This window comes from Sarcophilus harrisii, chromosome 4, assembly GCF_902635505.1.
Source record: "Sarcophilus harrisii chromosome 4, mSarHar1.11, whole genome shotgun sequence".
NCBI classification, from domain to species: Eukaryota; Metazoa; Chordata; class Mammalia; order Dasyuromorphia; family Dasyuridae; genus Sarcophilus; species Sarcophilus harrisii.
Window position 1 is genome coordinate 422,058,703 of NC_045429.1, and position 27,991 is coordinate 422,086,693.

Below are 27,991 nucleotides of genomic sequence, written 5' to 3' on the forward strand. Positions count from 1 at the left end.
TGAGCCTCAATTTCCATATTGATAAAATAGGAATTATAGCACTTGAACTTTCTCACCAGTTATTAAGGGAAAGCCCTTCGTAAACCTTAAAATGCAACACAACATAAACTAAAATTTTTATTTTGTTATGGACCACTGATTTTATTTTTGCTTCTAGAAAGGTCTCTCCCCAAGTCTCTTTATATAACAGCTCTTTGGATATTTGAAGATTACTATCATGTATATTTCTTTTTACTCTTTTCTTCTCCAGGTAGAGATTCCTCCAACAATGCTAAGTGGTTTTCAAATGTTTCCTTATTCTGACCTCTCTAGTTATTGAATATTTCTTAAAAATGTGCCATATCCAGAACTGTATGCAATATTCCCTAGTCTGACCTAAGGAGAATATAGTTGGATTTTTATCTCCAATGACAATAATAGTTTACTATTCTCCAAAAATAAAGCTCACCCATTTACAGATTAAAATAAACAACTAATCCAATTACAAGTTGATGGGAAATATGAGAAGTGACAGGATATGCATTGCCCTTAAAGGCGATTGTTAAGTACCTACTAAGTGCCAGGGACTATGCCAACTATGCCAACTTTGCCAAACTACTTTAAAAATAAAGCAAAAACATCATCATTAAGGAGCTTTCAATCTAAACTCTGCTTAGAGTTTATATAAAAAGAGAACAAATAGAATCTTTACTGGATAGAAAGGATTGTGTTAAGCTTCTTTGTAATGTCTTTCCAGTATCAATGAGCCCTCCCAGGTAGTATTCCACATAAAGCTCTGTATGTAGAAGAAAGTCAAATTACTACAATGAAATGAATGACTGGTAGATTATTCTACCCTCAGATTACTATTGCATGTTTGCTGATGATCAACAGTGGGAGAGAAAATCAAGTAGAATTCTAAAAATATGGCAAGATAACTACTACTTAGAAGCTGGGAAATCAGTATTACCTCTGTCTATCACCTTTCTACTTACCATAAAACATTAAGACACTTTTCCCATTACCAATTGGAAAAAATAGGAAGAGTAAAAATCCCGGAATCCCTGAAGGATATTCCTAGTAAATTTCTCTAGTCAAAAGAAATATTCTTGAGATTAAAAAGAAAAAAACAATTTAGAAATACCAGATTTCATCACAGCTATAGTTTTCCAATCCAATAATCTGAATCTGATAGCAACACCACAGGCATTTGTGAAAGAACATGATTGTTCAAAAACTCTGTGGATATAATTGCTCCCAACTCTACTTTTAATCTATTCATGGATCTATCTACTCCAAGTCCTTTTTAAACTCGTCTATATTTTCCTACAGTGTCATAGCTTTGATTTATGTCTCACATGTTTTTTTACTCATCAGCTTCTTAAACTATGGTTCAAGATCCCATATAGGCTCTCATAACTGACTATGGGTGTCATAAAATTATGGTTTATTATCATGTTTGATTTGCATACATATTTTATATACTTACATACCTGGGGGTGTGGGAAAATCTTAGGCAAAATGGTATCACAAGTACAGAAAGTTTAAGAAGGTCTAGTTCATTCCACAGTGCCTGTTTATCCCAAAAGTACCTCTTTCTGAATTAAAACAGACTTCCCTAGTTTTAACATGCTGGGATCCAGAGACCTCTTTTTGTATTCATCCTGTCCACATCACTCATGCTTTCATAAACTTCAAACATATATCCTCCTCAGTCTTTGCTGTTCCTAACTGGATGGAAACCAGTTCAGAATTAAAACATCAGGGGACTAAAAAAAAGAACCCACAAACTTTTACTAGGGATATGGGAATTGTTTTTCCTATCTGAACCCCTTTTCTTTGATTCAGGGGTACCTGTGAGCTTCAGATTTCTTTCAGTGTTTGCTCTTTTGTCTATGAGGATGCGTTATCCTCAACAAAGGCCCAAATGAGCATCATCCATTGCCATCTTTGCTCTTTCTGACCTTGCCCTTTCCCTTAGGAGTCATTGCTACGTCTGCCTTAATACATTCAGTTACTTTGAATAGCTCTTCCAGGGCTGAGTCTGTATTCTGGCTTTTTGACTAGCTCCTCAATACACCTACTCTTAACTCTATAAAGTTTTAGTGCAGAATCATATGTAAAGTGATTCCATTGTCTAAAAAGTGAAAGGGGTGGGGGGAGAAACCCTTTAAGCTATCCCAGGTATCTGTGTGCCACTAACACTTTCCACATGCTGAACTGCTCTGGGCCTGCTGGATGCTAACAGTGAAGCTTCTACGGAGGAAGATGGTCAAAATGGCAAGTGTCTCCCTTCTCCCATCTCTCTTTTACCTCCCCCTCCTCGAACCAGTGATAAAAAAACATCAATTCAATTCCTCCATAATCACCATTTCTTCTCTGCTTAGAACTCCAATTCTCTTCACTATAGATTCTCCAAAATACTCCTGGCTAAGCAAAGTAGAAACTTCTTAGCATGTGGCAAGGGAGGGAGAAAGAATAAAAAGAGACAAGGGGCCCCTCATTTGCAAACTGGTAATGCCTCAGAATCAACTATTTTGGGAAAACAGCCAGCCTATAAGGGATTGCCTTCCAACCAACTCATTCCAAAAGAATGGTGGGGGCATCCCTTTGGTGTTCAGTAAAACGTTCAATAACTAGAACAATATTCATAATCCCACCAGGCATCACATTAACGTGCAACTTCTGCTTTCAATTTGGTTCAGGAATGGGGATTGCCTTAATTCTTTTCTTTTTCATTCTATTTACTCTCTCTTTCCTATTTACCATTCAAATACCTGATTTCATAGCTCTACACTGGTTCTTCCCTCTCCTCCTCAGTCAATTTCCTGATGCCATGGGTGATATAGGGAGCCTGAGCTAGGGAAAGACAAGGCCATTTTTCATTCCACAAGAAGAGAGGTCAAATGGGAGATAACTTGAGAAAGCCCGTTACTCTCAGTTCCTCCTTCTTTTTCACTGGATCAGGGTTTGGCTTCTTCATTCAGACTGCTGAGACTGTCTTGTCATCTTGGGGATATTCTAAAGAACCACAAACTGACAAGAGGCCCACAACCTAGCTAAGAAGAATGATGGTGTAATACTTTCCACATGGCCACAAAGGCAGCCCTGGAGATGGCTTTTATGTAACAGAACCGCTGGTGTCCAATAGACCAATGAAGTCAAGAGTTCAAGATGTCCCTAGCTCGAAGAAAAGGAACTACAATGGACCAATTTCTGACACTCGTAATATAAGAAAGTACTCTTACTTTCTTGCAGTCCAACTCGTTGCCACTCCTCTGGATCTGGATTAAATGTTAAGGAAACAATATATTACCTAGATCTGATCCTCAAATTCTCTCCTCAGAGAACAAAAAACATGTCCCTCAAGCCACAGCGGGCCTCATTATCACAGGCTCCAATATGTTAGCCATTACAAAGACATCACCCTGTTAGATGACACCATCACTGGTCAAGAGCCATAGATAACAAAATGATTGCCAACTTTTTCTGGCACTATAACATGAACAAAAGGACAATAGTGGAAAAAAGCTCATGACAGGGTAGGGAGAACAAATAACAAGATAAAAAAATTTAACATACTCTGAAAGACTAAGCCAGAAAAAATGATAAATGATTATAAATTAAATGGATAGGAGATATTTGACTGGATGTTGCTAGGAGTCTATTTAGGTCTGGTTACCTATTACTGTATCTCTAACCATGATTGAGAAAGAAAGCAAGAAGAACATTGATTGAATCCACAGGTTGGCCTAAGCAGCAGACCCTAGCCATGCCAGTCACAACAGAAAAATCATTCAAAATCCAAGGAGGCTGGAAATGTTGCAAGGAAAGAATAGAAAGAGGTTCAATGTGGAAAAACATAACTAATGCCTCCTGGGAGAATAAATGAAAATATAGATACTCACTGGGAGGGAGACACTTGGAAAAGCACAGTGGTTGAAAGAGAGTTTATGATTGGCCAACTGGATCTCAGCTTGTAAAATGAGTCAACCAGCATGTGAGCAATGCTTTTCAAGAGGGAATGTGACCTAGTGTTAGGCAAAACTGGGCCCCAACTCAGAGACTTAAGTTCTTTTCTTATTCTTGTCACTGAATATTTATGCAAATTGGGAAATTTCCTCGGCCTCAGTATTACCCGTTTCATTATCTATAAAATGGAGAAAATATTTCTTAAACTCATGAGCCTCTGAAGGAGGTGAATGTTAATGAATCACTTAATCAGTTCCCAATTGCAGTCCATTCTACCTCCATAACATCCCTGGCAAGAAATTCCTCTTCTCCATTCACACAGTAACTTCTCAACTCAGACCTCATCATTTCTCATCTATGGAATTGTCATAGCCTCCTAACTGGCTCCAATAAGGAGAAGCAGTGACACATGACAGAAGGAGATCTGGGTTTGGCCCCAGGAGGCAGAGGTTCAAATCCCAGCCTCATCGCTTACTAGTCATATAATCTCACATAAATCATTTGGACTTTCTGAGCCTCAATTTCTCCTTCTATGAAATGAAATATTCTGCAAAATATGAAATGTTTTTGAACCATGAAATGCAATATAAATGTGGTTGTTAATATCTATTCCAATCATCCAGCTCTCTGGGAAAAAAAGGTGACACAAACAAGAAATCAATAAGGATGTTGCTTCTATGGATTTGTTGTAGTTCAGTCATGTCTGATTCTTCATGAACTCATTTTGAAGTTTTCTTGGCAAAGATACTAGAGTGGATTGCAATTTCCTTTTCCAATCATTTTACAAATAATGAAGTGGAACAAACAGGGTTAAATGACTTGCCCAGGAGCAAGCTTACAGTTTACAGATGAGTATTCCTGATTCCAAACCCAGTGCTCTATCCACTATGCAACTTAGCTATCCAACTCGGGACCACCTTCTCCAGAAAACCATACTTGATGGTTCCCATCTAAAAGTTTTGGCTCATTCCCCAAATGTGTCCTTGGCCCTTAATCACATTTTCCCTCACATTATACTTTTTAACTGTCCATTTATCTTTCACTTTTCTTATTCAATTGTAAGCTCCATGAGGTCAGGGGCTCTGTAATTTTTTTCATCTTTCTACTCCCAGACTTTAACATGAGGCCCTTGATGCAAGAATGGTGATTGTTGAAGATATTAGAAGTTTTCTTAGCAACTTGGATAAAAGATAATATAGGAAAATAAAAAGTGGCTATGAATGGTGTCATTGCTTTTATTCACCTCAAAGGGATATAGATAAGTGATGAAGAAGAGAAAGGATAGAGGGGGCTTGAAATGGAGAATTCTATTCAAGGATTTTAACTGAAACCTAACCCGAAACAAATGTTCCTTTTCTAGGATAACGGCTAGCATTTATGTAGTGCTTTAAAGTTTCCAAAGCACTGACCATATGTTATTTCACTGGATCATGACAACCACCAGCCCTGTGAGGTTGTTATGATATTAGTGTCTCCAAAGACATAAAGCAAAGGTGTTAACCTTGGTTAACTGCTATTAATCCCTGGCTAGTCATCTCTACTCTTTCCATCTGATGAAAGCTCCCACATCTTAGACTTCCCAGTTCCCCAGATCTTTCACATCTTTCTTCCTTACTGCATAATACTTTTGTCTCTGGAGGAAATATCAATCAAATCACAAGAGAATCCTGCCTTGGATCTAAGAGAGACAGCGCTATACAAGGCAAACTTCATTACAGCTTCTACTTGGTATGATCTGAGGGGAGCTGTGAAGCCCCATCGTCCAAAAATATCTCCCGCATCCATAACACCTGTTATAGTTTCTGAAATTCCACCATTATAGAATCATTCCTTTGGATTATCTGTAACTGTAGCAGCACTCATCTCCTAGGAAGAAAGATGATTCAGAACGGGAGATGAGAGCATGGGAAGAGGAGAGAAAAGACTAATGGGGCAGGCCCGTTCTTTATAGCTAGCATATAGCAGTATTTAATGCTTTAAGGTTTACAAAAAGCTTAACAAATATTTAATTTTATCCTCACAAAATCCCTGGCAGCTAAGTGCTATTACTAATTCCATTAGTTCTGTTTTACAGATGAAGAAACTAGGGTGGCCAGAAGCTCACATAGCAAATAAGCGTCTTAAATCTCTCTAATTTCTGGTTCAGTGCTCTATCCCCCAGATACCTTTTGATGAAAAAGCAACAGCTACCCCAATTTCCTGTAAGCAGACACAGTAATCTCAGAATACCTGAGATAAGATGCTTAAACACTGAGCAAGTCAAGGAACCTTGCTACCTCTTCATGGATCCAGTCCTTGTTACAGAGATCTGCCCTCCTTAACCTACACCCCTGTGATGCAGCTTCCACTTGTGTCCTGGGAGCCTGCACAATACAGAGTTTTAGGATTTGGGGGGCTGTTTGCATAAAGTAGAAATATTTTCTTGATAAGAAGCTTCTCATTCAGTTATACCAGCATCCCTAATTCTGGAAATGTCAATGCCTCTTTACTCTGAGATCTGAAAGCAATGTTTTGATGCAGATTTGATGGACTGGCGGTAGTGAGAGAGCCTGAGTCTTGCAGGACAGGAATTAACTCCCTTTAGATGCAGGGAGGCTTAGAGGGAATGCAGCCTGGATTAGAAAAACAAGAATTGAGGAGGCACAATGGGGTCATCCTGAATCCTCATGCTCCCTAGCACTTCTAAGATAAATTCAGATAAATCCTCAGTTTCCAGATAGTTATGTTTGATCTGGCATTTGCCTGGATATTGACTGAAAACATCTTGTCCTGGATGAAACTGGTAGTAAAATCCTGACAGAAGTAACTAATTTCCTTAGCAGGACAGGCATTTGCACACCCCAGGAGGACTCAAATCCTCCAAGTTCTTTTTTTTGCCCTCTATTATTCTGGTCATGCTTTCAATGTCAGGGCAGTGTTTGGCTGGTTTCCCTCTTCAGAGAACTGATAAGGTCGGTCATAATGGGTTTCTCCTTCAGGCCAATGAAACACAAAAGTCAAAGTTTTGGTTTCCATTTCAATCCCTGCCCTTCTAACTCTGGAATAGGCTTGGCAAACTTTTTTTCCCCACAAATCTAGGATTTACTTCCTGCGAGTCATCCTACAAAGGGTATTATTCCCACCATCATCAATAGCTTACCAACAACATCTCCCATGTCTATCTGTAAAAACCATTGATAGGATCATCCTACCCTCATCATGAAATTAGGCAGAGAGGCACTCACAGAAGGTCCCTTTCCTTCCCTAACTTCTAGATGGAGGAAGTTTGATAGAAGTTCCATCCTACTGCTAGGCAGCTGTTGCTGAGGCTTGCCTCCCTACCTGCCTTTGCTCACATCACACCCTTCCTTCCTAAAGCTTGCAGATGCTAGTGAATATGGATATCCTCTTTTCCTATATGAGCCAAGAAGCACAGAGAGATGCTCATCATCCACAGCTAGATCTGCTGTTTCAAAGACTATGTGGTCCAAACTTCTCGTGAGTGAAATTAATTTCAAATGATAATCAATTTCTGATTCAGTTCAAAATTGCCCTGATGGTATTCCAAACTAAGGTGATTTTACAGCTCTCTGAAGTATTTATTTCTTTACACATCTCTCTCTCTCTCTCTCTCTCTCTCTCTCTCTCTCTCTCTCTCTCTGTATGTGTGTGTATCTTTCTTTCCCACTCTCTCTTTTTCTCTCTCCCTTTCTTTTTCTTTCTCTCTTCTCTTTCCCTTCCTTTTTAATCCTTTCCCCCTTCATCTTTATCTGCCTTTTTTCTCTTTCTTTCATCCTCTTCCTTCCGACATGTGCTTGGAATGACCTCCCCTTTCTGTCTTTCGATGATCTTGACCCTTAGTAAGAGCACTGGGATTGAATAGACAGCATCTGGAGATCATTCAGTGCCTCCCAACTCAAAGACTCTGCTTCCTGTTTCACGCCTGCCTCAGCAGGAAGCCCAGCTCCATCAAATGATGAGAAAAGTAACTCAGTAACCTCAGCTAAAGCAAGAAAGGCATATATACCTGACCACCTAATTCTGTCTTAGACTAATGTTCTTAGGCTGCAAGCCTGTATATCTATGTGTCTGTTTGTGTCACTATTACTCCTCTTAGATTGTGATGTCTCCTAGAGTCTAGACTGTGGTTATTTCCCAACATGGTACCTAGCACAAAGCCACATGCAACTGGGCATTCAGTGGAGGCTTTGAGAGATGATGCTAGAGGATTATAGGAATTGCCAAATCATCCAGCAACCTCCAAGGTAAATATCACATGAGCATTTCAAGTTGCCAGCTGATGCTGTCCAAAGGAATAGAATTAATTATACTATTAAGGATCTAAGCTTTCTATAGACTATTAACTCATAAAAGTTTGGAAAGGAATGATAAACAAGTACAGTGGAAAGTTTGAAGGATGAAAGGAGGGGTTGTTGCTAGCATCTCCTGCTTAATTTCCAACCAATCGTGCTTGTAATGCTTCAGACTGTGCAGCCAATCATACTGCTTTCCCCATCTCTGATGCTGCCATCTAATCTTGGGATGCTACTCCTTTGAAGGTAAAAATTATCTGTCTGCTCTCATTCAAAGTCTTTTTGGCCTATTGAGAAGCTGAAGTCCCCTTTTATTGGTAATTAATAGTATTAAAAACAAATTGAACATGATCAAAACTCTGTAACTCGGTTTACCTTAATTTCTGTCCTAACAATTGCTTTCTGTATTCTGACTTGCACATATTTGCATATATGTGTGAATAGTATATACATTAGAATGTAAGCTCTTTCAATTCAGGGATGGTTTTTCACTTTTTCTTTGTGTCCCTAAACAATAACTGGCAACCAATCAGCAAACATAATAATATTAATAGCCAGCATCTATGTAACGCCTACGATTCACTGCACCAAGCACTTTTCAAATATTATCTTATTTGATTTTCACAATATCCCTGGGAGACAGGTGCTATTATTACCCCCATTTTACAGATGTTAAATGGCCTTCTTATGATCATACAGCTAGTAAGTGTCCAAGACAATATTTGAATTCAGTCTTCCAGATTCCAGGCTCAGCACTCCATCCATTATACTCCCTAGCACTAGCAAGCACTTATAAAGTACTCACTCTATGTGAGACACTGCTAAAACCCTAAAGATAAAAAAAAATTAATGGGGGAAGTAAATATAAGTCAGAACACAAATGAAAAATTCAGTGCACATGGAAGATAACTTGAGAGGAAATGGCATGAGAAGCTGGGGGACCAGGAAGACCTCCAGGAGGAGGTAGATGCTTGAGCTGAGGATTCTAAATAACAGAGACTTGGAAGAAGAATGCTCAGGGCCTAGCAAAAGCATAGAGAAAATTGGGCCCAAAGTGTGGAGAATGGGGATGCAAGGTCAGGCTGAAAGAATAGCAAGTTAGCTAGTATGGTTTTGGCCACAGAACCCATGAAAGGGAATGAGTTATAAGATTTAAAAAGTAGAAATAGGCCAGGTTGTAAAGAACTTTGAATGACAAAGGACTTGTTATTTATCCTGGAGGCAATAGGAAGCCACTTGTATTCATTGCACAAGATGGTGACAGTCAGAATTATACTTTAGAAAAATCACTTTGGTAGCTAAATATTGAATTGCAAATGGGAGGGGCTTGAAGTAGGAAAACAACTTAGAAGATTATTTTAAAAGTTCAAATAAGAGGGAGATGATGAGAGCCTGAGTAGAAGAAGGAGCACATATTTAAGAGATATTGTAGAGCAACTATTCTCTCAACAGCTATTCCTGTGGCCTCTAGTGGTCCCTGAGACCCTTAGGGGAAATCTATAAGGTTAAGACTATTTTCACAACAATACTAAGATATTTTGATTTCCATCTATAGCTAGATCCCATAGAAACAAAAATTCTTTAGGGTGCTCAATTTTTAAGAACATAAAGTAGTCCCAAGACCTTCTGTGCAAGAGAAAGAAATTGCAAGATTTGGCAAGAAACAGGGGAAAGGTGGGAAGGAGGGAGGAAACAGAAAAAGGAGTCAAAAATGACATTGGGATCTTGAAATTGGATGACTGGAAGGATAGTTGTCTTTGACAGGAATTAGGAAATTCAGAAGGGGAAGAGTTTGGCGGAGAGAGATGATGAATTCTCTTTTAGGCGTGTTGAGTTTAAAAGGCCTATGGGACATACAGTTCGAAATGTCCAACAAACAATTGCTCAGCAGAGAGATAAAGTGCTGGATAAATAGATCTGGGAATCCTCTGTATGATGGTTTGGGCCAATAGGAGATAATGAAATTATCAAGCAAGAGAAAATAGAAGGGGGAAGGGAAGAAGACCAGGACGAAGTCTTGGGGGACACCCACAGTTGGACACTCACCATTGTGAGCTTATTGATTGATTGATCTGCTTGAACCCATGTGTCTGAAGACCCTCAATGAAAATGAAGCCATCACCTTCAGAAAGATCAGGAGTTTGAGACGACTATAATTGTTAGAAAAGGCATAGATTGCCAGATGTGAATTCCTCTTCCTGAATTCAAATCTAGCTTCAAAAACATACTAGCTGAATGACCCTAGTTACTTTTTACTTTTACATTTTATAGATAAAGAAAGATGAGCCTAGGGTTAGTAAATATCAGAGGAAGAATTCAAACTTAAGCTTCACTAGACCCAAAGTTTCTGCTATGTCTATTTTCTGCTCCCCACTGCCAACTCCATCAACACATACATTCAAGGGATAAAGTTGTGTTCTATGGAACACTAACTTAATGGTATCGTAAGACTGAATTTTGAGTCTTAGGCACTATATAATTGGGTAGAAGCATTTTTTTCAGAGAGTAATGTTTAGAAATACTCTTCCTTTCTTTCACCTCTGCATCAGGCCCTGACTGGCAATTGGTCCTTTTCTTTTAGAGGCCCTCTGGATTATGCTGGGATAGATAGTGCTTGACAAACCTGAACATGTTTTGGTTTGGGGTTTGGCGAATTCTGAGTCTCCAAAGTACTTCACAAATGTTTTGTGTTCAGTAAAACCAAAAGACATCGGCCAAGCACCGTCCCCCCCTAATTTTTAAGCCCATGTGTTTTTAAGAGAAATTTAATCCGTATGTTTCTGGTACATTTATATGTAACTCATCAAATTTTTTTTGTGCAAAATGCTTAATGTTAAAAATGCCTTAGGAGATTTAAAAAAAATTTTAAGACTTTCTGTTAATATTAAGAAACTTTAATGGGGAGGGGGGGGGCAGCCCACAGGGTACACACTGGTCACACTAAGATATGGGTAGCTTGATATCTGGCCCTTTCTTTATCTCTGACACATTAAGAGCTTGCATTTTTTTTAAGTTTCTATTATTTTATGCCATAAAGACAAAACCAGTAGAGTATAATAAAGACCTAGTCTCTAAGCAGTGTGGTATAGAGAGGATAAAGAGTCAGCTTCAGAGACCAAAAGATCAATATTCAAATCCTGCCTTGGATATATATTAACCATTTGACCTAAGACAAATCACTTAAACTCCCATTGATTAATACAGCTCTTTAAGATGATGTCACAGAATACAGAAAAAGATTATATTGTTTGGAACAGAAATTTAAAAAAATTAAAAGGCAGACAAAATCCAGGCCATGTGGTTAAAAAAGAACTATACCTCGTAGTTTCTTAGAACTATTTTGGGCATGAGGACAGGGGTGGGAAGGCATTTGGGGAAGAGGTATACATTACATGGGGAGGGATAGGGGAAAGGGAAGAATTGCAACATCTAGTTAACTAACTAGTTAAGACACTGAGACAGTGAAGAAACTAAAGACTAAAAAACAGCACATAAAGTGATGTTGTGTGGTCTTCAGAGGTCAAGGCCCAGGGCTTTATTGAATGATACCATCACCCAGTTTCTTTTAGATGGAGACCTCAGGCAAGAACACATTAAGTTGCTTTTGGATGTATTTAGGCCTACTGGGGGTCTGAGAGAAGAGACAGAACTTTTCGACTGCTTACAATGAGGCATGTGTGTGTGCAAAGCTCCTAACAACTCTTATCAGAGACTCAGGCAAGAGGAACTGATGGCAATTGTGTGGCCTAGTTCTGTAAAAACTAAAAAAACAGAGCTGAAATAACTGGGAAAATCCAAGACTGAAAACTCCTGTTTGGTACAAGGATTCTAAACATATCTCTTGATCTAAAGTGACGCCAAACCCAACCTTTGGAAATACAGGTGGATTCAAAAGATAAATTGCAGTGAGGTGATGATTTGCTTTATGGATCATAGAATTGTGGACTACAGAGATCTTCTGTTTCAAGGATTCTTCACCTTTTTTGTATTGTGGAATCACTGGTGAAAGTTATTAGTCCTCCTTGAAAATAATGTCTTTAAAGTGAATAAAATAAAATACATGGAATTACAAAGGAAAACAATTGTTAAAATATATATTATCAAAATATTTTTAAGTTCACTGTCCCGCAAGTTAAGAATCCCTGAGTTAAAGAAAAGGGAACAATATATTTCACTAGATGAAGTTTTCCTATCCAGAAGTCTCCAGTTGCAATCACAGATTTAGTTCCTTAGCTTTGTGTACTCATTTTTCTCATCTGCAAAATGAGATGAATACTATTTTCTTCCTATCAACTTCATAAATAAGTTTGATTCCCAATGCCTTTATGTTTTTTAGGAGAATATCATAGGATTTTACAACTACAAACAGGAGCTGTGTCTCAAAGAGTTTATTTTCAGCTGGGTACTCAGAGCAGTGTATGCTTGAGTAGTTTCTAACTTTAGAAATTCATTCTTGCCCAGTCATTGACACTGTTGACTATCTGGGAGTATCCTATGACTTTGGACTCATTTTACCTGCAGGCTTCCCTGAGAAATAAAGTTTGCCTAACTCTTTCCTTGTCTGTGGTAATTCTGGTGACATCCTTAAGTAGGACAAGAAAGGGTGCTTAAAATTCAAAGAGAGTGCTAAGCCAGTATTCCATATTTGTAAGGAAATATAGAAAACTGAAGAAGGCCTAAGAAAGTAATTTTAAAATGCTTAAATTAATGATGTTATTCTTTTAAAAGAAGGATAGGAATTATAAGGGTTTCAGAGAAAACTGGGAAGATTTGTATGAAATGATATATGGTGAAGTAAGTAGTACCAGAAGAACAATCTATATAATAACAAAGACAATGAGCTTTGAAAGACTTAGAAACTCTATTCAGTGCTATATCCTAGTAAATATTGATTATATTTTTTGCCAGACTCTGAGCAAAAAAAAAAAAAAAGAGCAAAACAAAACAAAACAATTACATTCCTTCTTTTAGGTTGCACTAATAAAGAAATCTATCAAAAAAATTAAAGAAACCCATCTCCCCCAGTTGCAGGATTAGTGGTCATTGTTTCAACTTGTGTGTGTGTGTGTGTGTGTGTGTGTGTATGTGTATGTGTATGTGTATGTGTGTGGTTTTCTAACATGAACATTTTGACTTACAAAGAAAAACAGAAAAGAGGATTGTGTATACAATTATGAACTTCCATTGTATATAGTTTTTGAAGTATATATTCAATTTAAACACAATAATTCCAAACCTGTTCTGCTTATTTGTATCTATCTTCTGTATATTTTTTAAATGTTTATTTGGTGATACTTTCTTTTCTTCTTTATCTGGCACCACTCTCACTCCTCATTTCCTTCCCCCACCCCAGCTTCAATTTTCCACCTTATTTTTCCTTTATTAAATATGATATTATCTGTGTTCTGTAAAACAGATGGTCATTGACAAAGCCAGAGTCAGAAGGGGAAGTGAGAATAAAATCACAGTAGAAAGAAATGTCAAGGAACCCATTTCCCCCATTTTCCTTACCTGTTTCTCCCAGAATCCCTGAAGCCTTTAGCAAAGGGGTTTCGATCAATTTTTAATCTGGTGATCTGGAGACCATAAAATAAAATCAAATTAGTACTTTCAACATAGATTTCCTTTCCAATTATTCCCTTTAAAAATCACCCTGAGTTTCATAACTGACATCATCATTCATTTTCTTTTCAGGTTTTGTTCCAAGATAAAAAATTAGAAAGCAGTCATATTTTTACCTGAAGACTGACCAAGAGATCATTCAGAGAACTGCAGGATGAAACCTGGCTGAATCCTGCAATGGGAGTTCCCTCACCCATGGATCCATGGGGCTGTGCATTTGTTATTACCATGAGAATTGTTGAAATCCTGCCTCTGCCTCTGAAAAATTGTGTAACTTTCTGTGCCTCCTGCTCTACCTCAAAAGACAGTCTTCATAAACTAAGGCAAACTGGACCCAACGAGATCAGAAAGATACTTGCTTCCTCAAGAGTAGGAAGTCTACTAGCCCAATTTCCCCAGGTGGGGCAGAAGTCCCTTTCTATATCCTAACTCCAGTCACAGAATCAATTATTTTTCCAGTGCCTACATTGGCAAAGCTTGACCAATAAATCCCATAAGAATTCCAGTGTTTCCATATTCGGCCATGGCCATGAGAGGCATTTGCTACTTATGTGTCTGGAGCAGATGTTAATGACTCATTATAGGCAAACCCTTGAGAACCTGAAAGTTGGGGTGGGGAGTCAAGGGAAAGAGGAGGGAGAAATACTGAATTTACTGTAATTCTAGAAATGAGAGAATAGCATCACTTAAGACTCTTTTCAATTTTCTGCAAATCATAGGACTTTTCCCTAGGACAGCTCATGTTGTTTCCTGTGTTGCAAATCCCCAAAGCTCTCCTCATCTCCCCTTCCGAACCACTTCCTCACAGCGGAATTTCCCAAAGACACAGTCTTTAAAAGTCTTTAAAAGGCAACATGAGATCTTGACAACCAGACTCTGACATGAAAGAACTGTACTAGCTTTAAGGTGACTGTTTTTTCCCCCTGAAACACTTCTTGCTCCAATATCACATGCTAATAACATGACGCTAATAATGTAGTGAAAGAAAGCAATTCTGCCTCTGTTTTATGGAGCAGATCAGGAGCCTGAAAGTTTGGCTTTCTAAATCCCACTGTCTGCCACATGAAGACTGCAGTGAATTTAAAGAATGTCATTGCTTTTTCTGTTCTTAACTTAAAATCAGCTCTTTCCTCCTCCATAATCCTTAGTAATAAACTACACACCATATTTTCTTTTCAAGTTGAGATTATAATCGTTCATTCTCCCTTTCAAGTTGGCTTATGTCGTCAAACCCATTTATGAGAGGGCCTTCTGATATATGACTGGGCTGCCATACTGCTGAAGTTCTCCGTGTCTCTGAGGACATTGTATATCATGGCTCTGGAGAACAAGCTAAGAGCTATCTGCTCTCTAACAGCTTGCTCCTAGCCCTAAGGGTATCAGCACAAAAGGTTTAAAAGCCAGTAACCATCAAATGATGCAATAACTGGATTCTCCCACTTGTCGGGGCCTTCATCTGCAAAAATCAAAGGGCTTGGCAAACAATTGGCTGATATCCCTCACTATAACTGAGCTTGCAAGTTGGATTTGACTCATAAAATAGCTGCAGTTTCCCATGACCAACTCATGGCTGAATGGACTGAGAGTCAGGAAAACTTAAGTTTAAAACCTAACTTAGAAAATTATGAGCTATATGACCTTAGACATATCACTTAGTCTCAGTTCATCTGTCTTCTTATTTGTAAAATTGGCAATAACAGCATCTTCACAGGGCATTTCGGACAAAGATTTTACATATATGAAGCATTCTGAAAACCTTAAAGTGCCTAATTCAATAATAAAAATATCAATAATAATAGTAATAGCTAACCATTATGTATCACTTCAAGATTTGCAACATAATTTATATGTATTATATTATTTGAAAAATAAATTTTTACTTATATAGTTTTATCCCAAAGTTACCTAGTTAAGATAACTTTATATTCTGCTCTTGTTCCTTGGGAGGGGATAGAATCAATATCTAAATAACTGGATAGGACAGAAGTTTCCACTGCAAAGACTGTAACTTTGATTACTAGAAATGGATGGGACTCTAAGAGCTAGAATTTATATAGTGTTTTAAAAATCAAAAAGATCTTTACAAATATGACCATTGATTTCCAAAATTAGCCTCACTTTCTGTGATCAATGCAAATAGGGATGAAAAAACAATGGTTCCTTGCTCAAGGCAATCAGGGAATAGTTTTTTGGGTGATGTCAATGAATGTAGAGGCAATGAAATGGTCTGACATGGCTTTCCTACTCAGAACTTGAGCCCAAGACAGACTTTCTAACCACTCAAGAGTGATTTCACAGAAGTTTTGTTCAAGCTTTATCTCATGGAAAATGGGGGACTATAGAAGCATCCTCTTGAATTTCCATTACACAAGCCTACTCTGTCTGGTTGGTGTAAGCTGAGCTACCCTATGATGCTGGCTTAGTTACATTCATTTTAAATCTTTAACTGAATTTGAAGACTAGCAGAGCTTCTCAGAAACAAGGCCTGAATCACGCAGCATGGTGTAAATGTTATCAGCCACATCTAAGTAGGAAATGGAAATCAGAAACACCAGGGTTTAATTTTCACAACACCAAAACTGAGAGGTTCCTTCCTCAAGGTGTCTTTCTCTTTCTTCTTCTGGCTAGCAATGCTTTTGAAGGTTTCTTCTGCGGGATATGAATGGTTCCACTCAGGAAGAAAGTAATTTTGCATTGCTGTGTTTGAAAAGTTGGAATAAAATTATCTGGATGGTTTAGGATACAAATGAGCACCTCAATAATCCTTTCAGATTTGATATAAGCGATTCAGGCTGGATTTTCAAACTCACATAAGGCCAATTCTCATGGAAAAATAGAACTTTTACCTGGGGAGATCATATATATTTTAAAAATTGTTTTCTGTTCACCAGAGAAGCCAAGGTGTGTGTGTGGGGGGGGGGGGGGGGGGGGGGAGGGGGGGGGGGTGGGAAGATGGGTGGGTGTGTATATTTTCTCCCTGAAAAAGACTGAATATCTGAATAACTAGGCTCTAGTTTCAGCTTTGTCATTTAATATCCTTGTGACCTGAGGCACAATCTCAATTTTCTTTAAAGGAAGCTAGATGGCCCAGTGGATAAAGCACTGATCCTACAGTCAGAAGATGAGCTCAAGTCAGCCCTGAGATACTCACCAGATATATTGGCCTTGACAAGTCACTTCTGCTTAGTTTTCCCATCTCTAAAATGGGGATAATAATAACACCTACTTCCCAGGGTTCTTGCGAGGATACAAGATCATATTTGTAAAGATCTTTTTGAACTTTAAATAACTATATAAATAGTAGCTATTAGGATCTCTTCCATCTCCAGTAATCAAAGACACAGTCTTTGCAATGGAAACTTCCACCTTATTCAGTTATTTAGGGTGGAAATATTGGCTCCATCCTTCTCCAAGGAACAAGAGCAGAGTATGAAGTCACCTCTATCCCTCCTCTTCAATTTTACTCTCCACAATGAAATTCTGGGCAAGGCCTGAGACTTCTTTTCTGCCTACCTAGCCTCTGCCAAATTGGCCCTCTGTGAGCAAATAACAGTAATACTAAAGGCTTTTTGACTGCTTAGGTCAGGGAAGCCGAATAGGGGAGGAGGTAACTTTAGATGTAGGGCTGATGGGGGCAGGGAGAAGGTAGTGAGGAGAAAGAATTGAAAAACATTGCATTGAAATGGGAACATATCCTTCCTGCTCTTCTAATCAAATGATAGGAGGTTGTGATAGAATTCCAGACCCTTGATTCTCGGGGTGATCTAGTGAAAGTGTAAAGGGCTGGAGATCTATAAGAATAAGAGAAAATAACTGACTCAGACAGTCAGCACTTCTTTGCTGTTGATTGCTTCTGTCTGATGGCATTCAATTATTCTCAACCCTCTGGAGTGGCTTAGAGAAAGTAAGAGATTTTCAAAAGAAGATGCTCCAATCTCTTCTCTACCTTGCTGCCTGTTTTTTCTCCCCAAGAAGACATTAGAGATTTTTTTTTCTCTCCTATCACCCAAAATCATTTTAAAAGAGGAAAAGTACTGTCATTTAAAAACATCTTTCCACTCTAAAATGTAGGAAAATCTTTGCACAGAAAAGCTAGTTTGAAATAAAAAAAGATAGCGTAATTTACAGAACTATGAGTCTTGCTAACAGCTAAAAAGGTACTCTACAAATAAAATTTCACTGAGACTGGAAATTGGTCAGAAAAACCTCCTCTTATCATCAAGGAGGAAAAAGGATCCACATGCACAAAAATGTTTGTAGTAGTCTTTTTTTATTGTGGCAAGGAACTGGAAATTGAATGCCCATCAGTTGGGCAATGGCTGAATAAGTTATAGCATGTGAATATAATGGAATATTATTGTTCTATAAGAAATTATCAGAAGACTAATTTCAGAAAATCCCGAAAAGACTTACATAAATTGATGCTAAGTGAAGTGAGCAGAAACAAGAGAGCATTGTACACCATAACAAGATGATCCATTATGATGGATTTGGCTCTTTCCCCAACAATGAGATGATTCAAGGTAGTTCTAATAGGCTTATGATGGAAAGTGCCATTCACATCCAAAGAGAACTGTGGAGACTGAATGTGAATCAAAGCATAGTATTTTCACTTTTTAATGTTACTATTTGTTTGCTTGATTTTTTTTTCCTTTCTCATTTTTTCCCTTTTGATCTGATTTTTTTTTTTTTGCATAGCATGACAAATATGGAAATATGTTTGGAAGAACTGCACATGTTCAATCTATATCAGATTACTTGTTGTATTGGGAAGGGAGAAAGAGAGAGGAAGGGAGAAAAATTTGGAAGACAAAGTTTTGCAAAGGTAAATGTTGAAAACATTGCATGTATTTGGAGGCATGATTTGGATGCATGAAGACATATTTCTGCATATATTTGAGAAAATAAAATACTATTTTAAAAAAACAACTTTTTTGATTTTATGGAATCTATACATGCAAGAACAAAGGAGATCATGCATATAAAACAATTGAGAATTATAAGCACTTCACCCACTTTCTCAATTTGTTTCTTTAGACATAACATGATCATAGTTCTCTACAGTAGAAATTTCCTCCTAGAAAAATGAAAATCTCTTACAGGGCCCTTTTTCAATCACAACCTGATTTAGCATTCAACTAAACAAATTTTTAATTACATCTGATCTTTTCCAATGATACAAGGCTATTGAAAGTTTACCTGGAAAATCTCATTCATTGAAATAGACACTTCTGAATCAGACTAGGAATAAGGGGGTAAAGATTACATTCTTCATTTAATTGCCTTCTTCAATGGCAACATCATTCTCCACTTCATCAAAATTTTGGACCTTGGGGTCTTAATTTTTTTAATCATGTATGGCTAATTATCCACCAAAACCTATTGGTTCTTCCTTTAGAATTTCTCTATTACATGACATGTCTTCTACATTCCTATTATAACCCCTCAAAACAGTCCCTTGTACTTGGAAGAATGCAATAGCCTTCTAATTTAATTTGTTTCTTTTCCTTCAGGCCCTCTTTCCTCCAATTCATCCTATAACCTAGAGTGTTACCAGACTATTTTTTTTAAATTAGCTTCTATATTTTCTCTCCATTATTCAAAATTTGACAGAGCTTCCCATGTTCTAAAAAGAAAATCAAAACTTCACATATTTTTGGCTTTTTTCTTGATTGTTTAGACTTGAAAAATGATAGAAACAATGTTAATAATGTGAATTAAACTTAAAAGTGTGTCATGTGTACTTTTTCTTTTTTTCCTGGAGAATCAATTGTTAAACATTTATCAACACATCATTCTCCTGCTGAATTGGCAGTGAGTTATTAATAGCTACTTTTCAAGTCCAATCTTCAACCAATACAAAATACATTTAATTATGTTATTTTCTAGCTTATATTTCTCCATTCTCTTCACAAGAACAGTATGAAATATTTCAATTTAGGTTTTGTTAACATTTAGGAGAGAGGAAGAGAGACAAAAGAGGGAGAAAGAGAGAGAAGGAGGGGAAAGAGAAAAGGAAGGAAGGAAAGAAAGGAAGGAAGGAAGGAAGGAAGGAAGGAAGGAAGGAAGGAAGGAAGAAAGGGGAAAAACAAGAGGATAGAAGAAAGAAAGAGAGAAAATCTTTTAGTTTTAGTAAAGTATACCCATACATATACCCATACATACATATATGTGTGTTCTTATGTGCACACACATATAGAACACATTAACATACAGAGTATTCTTCTGATCTAATATCATGTTAACCCTTTAAAAAAATGAAATAAAGTACGTCTGGCATGATCAGGTCTTGGTGAAGCCATACTTGTACCTTGTAATCATTGCTTCATTTTCGAGATCTGTTCTAAGCTTTTTCCAAGAGCCTAAATCAAACTCTCTAGCCTAAACTTTGCATGCTCTGTTCACTTCCTTTAAAAAAATATTGGGACATTTGCTTTCAATTGGGTCTGTAGTATCTGTACCATTTCCCACTTCTATATATTATTATTATTATTGTTGTTGTTGTTGAGGCAATTGGGATTAAGTGACTTACCCAAGGTCACACAGCTAAAAAGTGTTAAGTGTCTGAGACCACATTTGAACTCAGGTCCTCCTGACTTCAGGGCTGGTGCTCTGTCCACTGCACTACCTAGCTGTCCCATTTCCATATATTATTGATAGGAGCTCCACAGTCATGTTATCCAGTTCTTTTTGCACCTGAGCATGCCATTCATCTGGATCAAATAATCTGAATTCAAGGGCAATGAGAAGTTTTCTTTATGTGCCCTTAACTTCATCTTGGATATCAACTCTTCAGTCATTTTTCTCTGTCATTTTTAGTTCAGGGGTCATTCGCCTTGTCAGGGAAGACAACAAGAATTCAGTGGCTCTTCCCTCTTTCTATTGACAGTTATCTCTATCCAATCTACCCCCAAACAGCAGTCCAGTTTCTTCTTTGATCCTCCTTTTCCCACAAATATAGTTGTTATTTTTTTAATCCTTCAGAGGGTCCATAGCTTTCTTTTATCAACGTGAACTCATGCTAAGCTTTATCACCTGTAATAGTCATTTTCTAGGATCAGCCATACCACAAACTTCCATATTTAGTCTCTGTTACCTGCCCTTGCTTTGATTTTCTAAACCTTTCTCTAATACCTGGGCTCAAATTCCAATTCCCTAACTTATACACTGTATAACCAGGTCACGTAAACTCTCTTTTCCTTCATATGTAAAGCAAGGCTAATAATACTTATCTCACAGGATTTAGAGAATCAATGTTTCTTGCAAGTAGATAGATATACAAATGGCAGCTATTGTATTAAATATGCTTCTGAAAAATGTTTTCTGATTGATTAAAAATCATTTTAAATCATTCAATTTATTTTCAATGAATGATGGAGATTACATGGTTTACAAAACATAGAAGAGAACTATAACCAATGGAGAAGAAAGGAGGGAACATATTTCAGAAAGGAAGGAACAGATGGGGAAGGCATGGTAGGGTTTTTGATCATGACTCACTAAGACTGAAAAGATTCCAGAAGAACATAAGTGTTAAACTGAAAGGAAGGTGTTTGGTGGGAACCAAAAAAATGACAAATGAAAAGGATGATAATTCTACCTCAAGAAAAGAAAATGAAAATTCAAATATGACAAGCTTTGCCCGGCTAAAATGAGAGAACAAGGACATAGACATAAGCACATTAAGAAATAATGTCAAAGTGAGAAAGCTGTTTTAGTAGTGGAAAGTCTTGAAGGTCATGTTCAAAACTTTTTTTAACAATCTGATTAAAATCTAGATTGCATTAGCTGCTACTATGCATAAAAATAACATCATAATTAGTATTCTTTATTTTTAATAACCTTTTTGCATGTATGACATTTTCCTTTCAGTGACATAATTCATAGACATAATTTCCTACCAAATACCTAAATAAAGCAGAACAAATCATTCTGAGTCCAAAGCAAGGCCACTTACCTGCTGGTTTTGATAGGCTGTGACTGTGGTGAAGACAGTCTCTGGGAAGTTGAAAGTTTTCACACCATCTCCCACAGGAACAGGCTTCGTAGGAGAGAGGTCACTACTGAAGTCTTTTCTGATCACATGGACTCGGGGCTGGTACTTGTGCATAGAGTGCAGGATAATCTGGAAAGGGAAGGAGAAGCATTGGCCAGGGTAGATAGTTTTCTAGGTTCCGTCATTAATGTATAGATATGTTCTCAAGTCAGTATTCAGAGCATGACCATCAGAAGGAGACTAGTCCCTTTCTAAGGGATTAGCAATGAGTGAACAGGAGGCAGGGAAATTTGAGGCCAGTAATGGTGTGGAAGGTAAGTGGTATTATATAGGACAATAGGATATCACTGTTGCATTTAGGGAATCCATAGGGATTACAACATACTGTCTGTAATTAAACACAAATGTTTAATGACACTGCTGTGGTCCTAACTATGATATCACGCCAAGAGAATGCTTTACATCCTCTATCTTGTGAACTTACTACCACTCCCAGCTCCAGTTACTCAATGCTCTTGTTCATAATTTCACACTGTATTAATCTGCACTGGTTTATATCACTGTTGAGAGTTCTCATGTCCTTTTAATGCAGTTGTTTTCTGTCTCCCCCAATAGATTCTAATTTCTTTGAGGGTAGAGACCATCATTTTAAATGACGGATGCAGTTTATCTTTCCATCAGAACAAGATGAGAGCTCAATGATGTTTTGTACCACCAACATTTTTTTGTATTCTTTAGTTTTTTCCAGTTATACATGGAAACCTCAAGGTAAGTTCCCTCCCTGATAATTTTGTTAAGTCCAATAGAGCTTCCAAAAATGCTAGTGGTTCAATCAAGCTATCTTAAGATAGTACTGTTATTGTCTTGAACAATTACCTTTTACAGAAAGTGAATTTTTTACATGTGTTTATGTCTTGTCTTCCTATCTAGATTATAAGCTCTCTAAAAAGAGAGACCAAGAATCATAGTTTTATGTAATATTCCACAGCAAACTAGCAGGTATTATATATTCTGATTAAGTTGTTTTGATTTGTCATACAAGAGAATAATTAAGAGAAACAAGATTTCATTGTTAGGATATTTGTTCTGGCTGAGAACCTGAAAGCAAGGAGGCAACTGTTAAGCATAAAAGGACACAACTAAACAAATTTTATCAAAGCCTAAAAGTGGGACAGCTGTGCAACAAGTGATAGAAAGATGAGAAGTTAGAGGTCTCCATGACTCACATGTCCTTGGTCATCCAATTCATTGTTGGTCAGTTTGAGTTTGTCAAAACTGACCACCTGCCTCATCCATGTGTCTCCAGATGCCAGTGAATCAGGATGGATATAAACTCTTGGGGGGACAGGGGAGTCAGCATTGCCGGCCACCATCCACTTGGAGCTGTGATACACATATCTGAGAGGGAAAGGAAGAGAGGGAAGATTAAGAGGTAGAAAGTAGAACCATTTGGGGGAGAATAGGGTAAATGTAAATGAATGGAAAGAAGAAGGAAAGAAGCCAGAAGAACTGGAAAGGATTTGGCGGCGGGGGGGAGGGGGAGACGGAGGAAAGAGCAAGGGAAAAGGTAAAGAAAAAAGTAAATGATGAGATGGAGATAGAAAGAGAAACAGACAAAGAGATGAGAAGGGAGAGAGAGAAAGAGAAGGAGAGGGAAAAAAAGAAGGGAAGAAGGAAGGAAGGAACAAGTGAACAAAAGAAGGAAAAAAGGAAGGAATGAACAAATGAAGGAAGGAAGGAAAGGAGGAAGAGTGGAAGGAAGGAAGGGAGGAAGGGAGGGAGGGAGGCAGGGAAGGAGAGAGAGGGAGGGAGGAAGGAAGGAAGGAAAGAAGGAAGGAAGGAAGGAAAGAAGGAAGGGAGAAAGGGAAGGAGAGAGGGACTGAGGGAGGGAGGGAGAGAGGGAGAGAGAGAGGAAGAGGATAATTCAGATATTTAAAAAATGAAAGAGAGAAAATTAAAGGAATGTTTGAGGTGGAAAGAGATTTAGGGTTACTGAACAAAGCTGTAGCTCCTCAGGAGGGAAACATTCTTAATGTTCCCTTCCTTTTCCCTTCCCCCTCCCCTTGTCATGCATGTAGACACATTCACTCACAGACACACAGACACAGGCATGCATGCACACACGTGCGCACACACACATCCTGAGGCCATATGTGTAACTATGGGCTAAAGTACTTTACTGCAACCTTTCACCTTTCAAATGCAAACCAGATAATCCCTTGGCCACTTGTTCAGGATCTGGTTGCTTATTAAAAACATCTTCTCCCTTATTCTCTTATAAAACTCAGCCATGTGCAAAGAACTACCAAGCCCCCCACTCATTAACCATTTCCTTGCTCTGAGTCTGGATTCCTGAGACACTCCTAGAAAAGAAAAAAGAAATTCACTAGCCCAAAAACTCTGTAGAGGGTCTCTGTCTTGTCACCATGTCTATTCTAAGAAATTCCATCAAATGAATATGCTTCTTTAGCTTTTGCATCCTTTCAAATCAACTCTATTAGGGAATGTTCCATTCTTAGTAGAGAAAAGGGTCTGATTCCTGGGCCTTCCTTGCAGCATTTGGATAGGTGGAAGTTTTCTTTATTCCTGCTTCTCTTCCACACTGCTTGCCTCAAGAGAAGGGCAGGTAGCTACAAATGGTACCCTCTTTACAGCCTTACTGGATCATTGAAGAACCCATTTCCCACAAGGCTAGTGAGGTAGTGAGCTCTCCATCTCTGGAAATCTTTGAATAAGCAATGAATAACCACTTGCTAGGAATATTAATAGCTTCAGCCTTGGCTCATGAGTCTTATTACTAAGCTTCACTCATTCACATTAAACTATCCTGGTAGTTCTGATCAATTGAGGGGATAAATCCTAACCATAGTTCTTCCTGTTTCTCTTGTATAGATCTAGATTATCCAGCTCTCGTGTCCTTAACAAGCTTTGAGAGCTTCCCCTAATGCTGATCATAGCCTGCTGATTTGACCAAACCAATCTTGTTCCATCCATTTCCACCTACTACCCACCCATTTCTGCCCAAGAAAGCATATTTGCTTGAAAGCTGATTGTTTCAGAACTGGCTTATTTTGCACCTAAGTCAAGGTCTTTGATCATGCCTGAATAAAAGCAAAATCAATTGCACATGATTTGGAAGGACCTCTAGAAGCCAGTCAGTCTACATTCTCCCTGAGGAAGGACTGCCTATGAACCAGATAATGCAACAGATTTCAAGTCTTTTGTTAATAACTCCCAAGGAAAGAAGGCTATTGATAAACTTTCTTTGCACTTCAGTAGGTCTGGGATGGGTGAGTCTATCAGCATAGGTATCCTACTTTCAACACAGATCACAACACTTCTGATGTAACTACTTTTTTCATAATTCACAAACATTCTGGTCTCTTTTTTTATATTTCTTTATGTTTCATCCAAGGTTCTGCAGCTGCAAACAAAATCTTTGTCTCTAACTTTTGCCTAGACAAATTTGAATAGACAAATTCCTCTCCTTGGAATAACTCCTCCCTGTGGTTCTTTGAAATTTTATTTGTTATTCATTTGGCACTGATTAGTAATAATTATTATTATTAGTTAATAGTTCTTATTGGACCATCCCTTATCCTTAATAAACCTATCTTTTTTCATTAGTCTTTTGACTAAGTTCCATTCATTCTTAGACCTCTCTGGTATAACTCCAGTTAGCAGAAGCTAAAGGAAGATATTAGGTCACTTCATCATTCCCTGACTACTAACAGGAATTTGTAATATGTTATATTTCTTCTCCTTGATACAGAAATTTTGGTACCTGGGGCAAATTGAGTTGAAGATGGTGGCCTTCCCTGCAAGGAAGCAGGGAATGGGAAATAGAAACCCCAATGGTTACTGCTAGGGAAATCAGCTTGTTCTCCTATCACTACTAATATCAAGCATCTTAGCTAATATGAGATCCCCCAGGCCCAATGGCACTATGGTGATCATCCACCTCAGACAAGTATGACTGAGCCAGCACCAATAGTCAAGAAAAGTAAACCCTAGAAGAACAATGTGATAATGATGGGACCATGAAGTGGAAAACAGCGACATAAGAATGGTGGAGGACCACGAGGAAGAAGGAACTTGAGCAAGAGAAAGCAACCTCCACCATGGCAGAAGCTAGGAACAAAACCCCAGTCACTTAGTATCAGGTACAGCTCTGCCTTGCCAAGAGAGTATGTATCATCCAGGGTTTATATGATCATATGTTCATATGTTATATTATTATTTTGCAGAAACGTTTTGAATGTCCTTTTAGTTTGTGACTTCTATATGACCAATGGAAAGTGTTAAATTTTCTCAAGGGCTCACATACCATTACCATCTATAACAATGCCCACCATTTCACAGTATAGAGCTCTCATTACCTGTATCTCTTATTATCCACAGGCACAATGTCCATTGCTATGTAATATTGCTGATGAGGGTCCAAGCCTGTAATTTTCACTCTCATGGCTGGAAACATCCGCCTACGGAAAGCAAGAAAGAATGCAAAGAAATGAAGAAAAATGAGATAGTGAGTGAGCAGCCTGAAGTAACAACAGAAACAATATTGTTAATAACCAAAGCATCCCTATAAGGCTTAAAGAGTACCAGTAAACAATTAATTAGAAATTACAGAATCAAAAGATCTTAGTTAACATTTATGATATCCCCAACTAGTCTCCTGAAAGAGTTCATTCCACATTTTGACAACTCAGCGTCAGAAATTTTTTTTTCCATTATATGGAGTTAAAATTGCCCCCTTTCACTTCTATCCATTGTTACTTGTTCTAACAAATGGGGCCAGACAAACCAAATCTAATCTCTGATCTACTTGGGAACTCACCAGACACTTGAAGTCCATGATAACATCCTTTCCTTCTCTGTCTTTGAGCCTTCTCTTCTCCAAGTGAAACATCTCAAGCTCCTCCATCAAGTCTACATATAGCATAATCTCCAATTTACTTACCATTTTAGTCACACTTTTCTGTGCAAATCATCTTAGAATGTGCATCTCAATACTTTCAGCCTAGTTTCATAATTTTTTGTTACTAACACCTACCCTCTCATATTAAACTACCCTGGTTGTCTTGATGCAATTCTAATTAGCAGAGACTAAAGGAAAATACTGGGTGACATTATCACTAACGCTTTTTTGTTTCTACCCTGGTAAGTGATAAGCATTTGGAATATTATATTTCTTCCCTTTGATACAGTCATAGCTAGGAATTCTGGTATCTGAGACAAATGTAATAAATTCCTTCCTAAAATTCAGTGCCCCAAACTTGAATAGCCTCTTTTCCCATTATTTCCAGGTAGATAAGAAGTTCTGTCACTAACCTAAAGAATCCAGTTGGGCTTTTGTTTGTACTGTTTGAATCATCATTATTACCTTGGACTATCATACTCAGTACTATGAAAAATCTAAACATTCATTTACTGCCCCTCACTACCATCCTTGCAAAGTTCACTAAAAACAGCATAATGATCTTTTTGCACAGAGCTGCCTCCAAAATTCCATAGACTTTATTATCTATACCTTTCTTGGGTCACACATCATACATATAATGTGATATTATCTTTTCTAAAATTATATTCAATTCATTAATCCCCTTCTTATAATGCATGTTTTAGAAATATGTATATGTGTGATGTGTGTATATGTGTATATATATATATATATATATACATACATATATATGTAGGTGATCTTATATAATTTTGCCTGATAATTACTTGAGCTGAATCCCAAAAATACTAGTAATCTCTTTCATCATTATTATTCTCTTTCACATAATTTTTTATTATTTCTTTTATTCATTCTTTGAACTAGACATTATTTAGGATTTTTTTTTTTTTGTTAAATCTTCATTGGGCTCCAGACATTTTTAAATGTCTCATCTTGCCCACTAGATTATAAACCCCTTGAAGGCAAGAATATTTTCTTTGTATCGGCTATTGGTGTGGTGAAATGAAGTGGAAAGAGGCCTGAACTTGGATCAAAATTCATCTGTGCTATTAACTATCTGTGTGATCATGGGTAACTCACCAATCCACTATAAACTTTAGTTTTCTAAACTAAAAAAATGGAAATGGTGATATTTAGCCTATCTGCTTCACAGGCTGGTTTTGAGGA

At 37.7% G+C, this 27,991-nt stretch overlaps 1 protein-coding gene across 1 annotated transcript in view; it reads right to left on the reverse strand.

Moving 5' to 3' along the window:
- The window catches only part of TBX15 (T-box transcription factor 15), a 142,691-nt gene that overhangs the window by 22,342 nt on the left and 92,358 nt on the right, over positions 1-27,991 (reverse strand). The window contains exons 3-6 of the mRNA XM_003769848.2: positions 26,241-26,342; positions 23,088-23,259; positions 21,823-21,990; positions 13,755-13,819 (exon numbers count right to left, since the gene is read on the reverse strand). Coding sequence (XP_003769896.1) covers positions 13,755-13,819; positions 21,823-21,990; positions 23,088-23,259; positions 26,241-26,342 — 507 coding nt within the window. The remainder of the gene's footprint in view (positions 1-13,754; positions 13,820-21,822; positions 21,991-23,087; positions 23,260-26,240; positions 26,343-27,991) is intronic.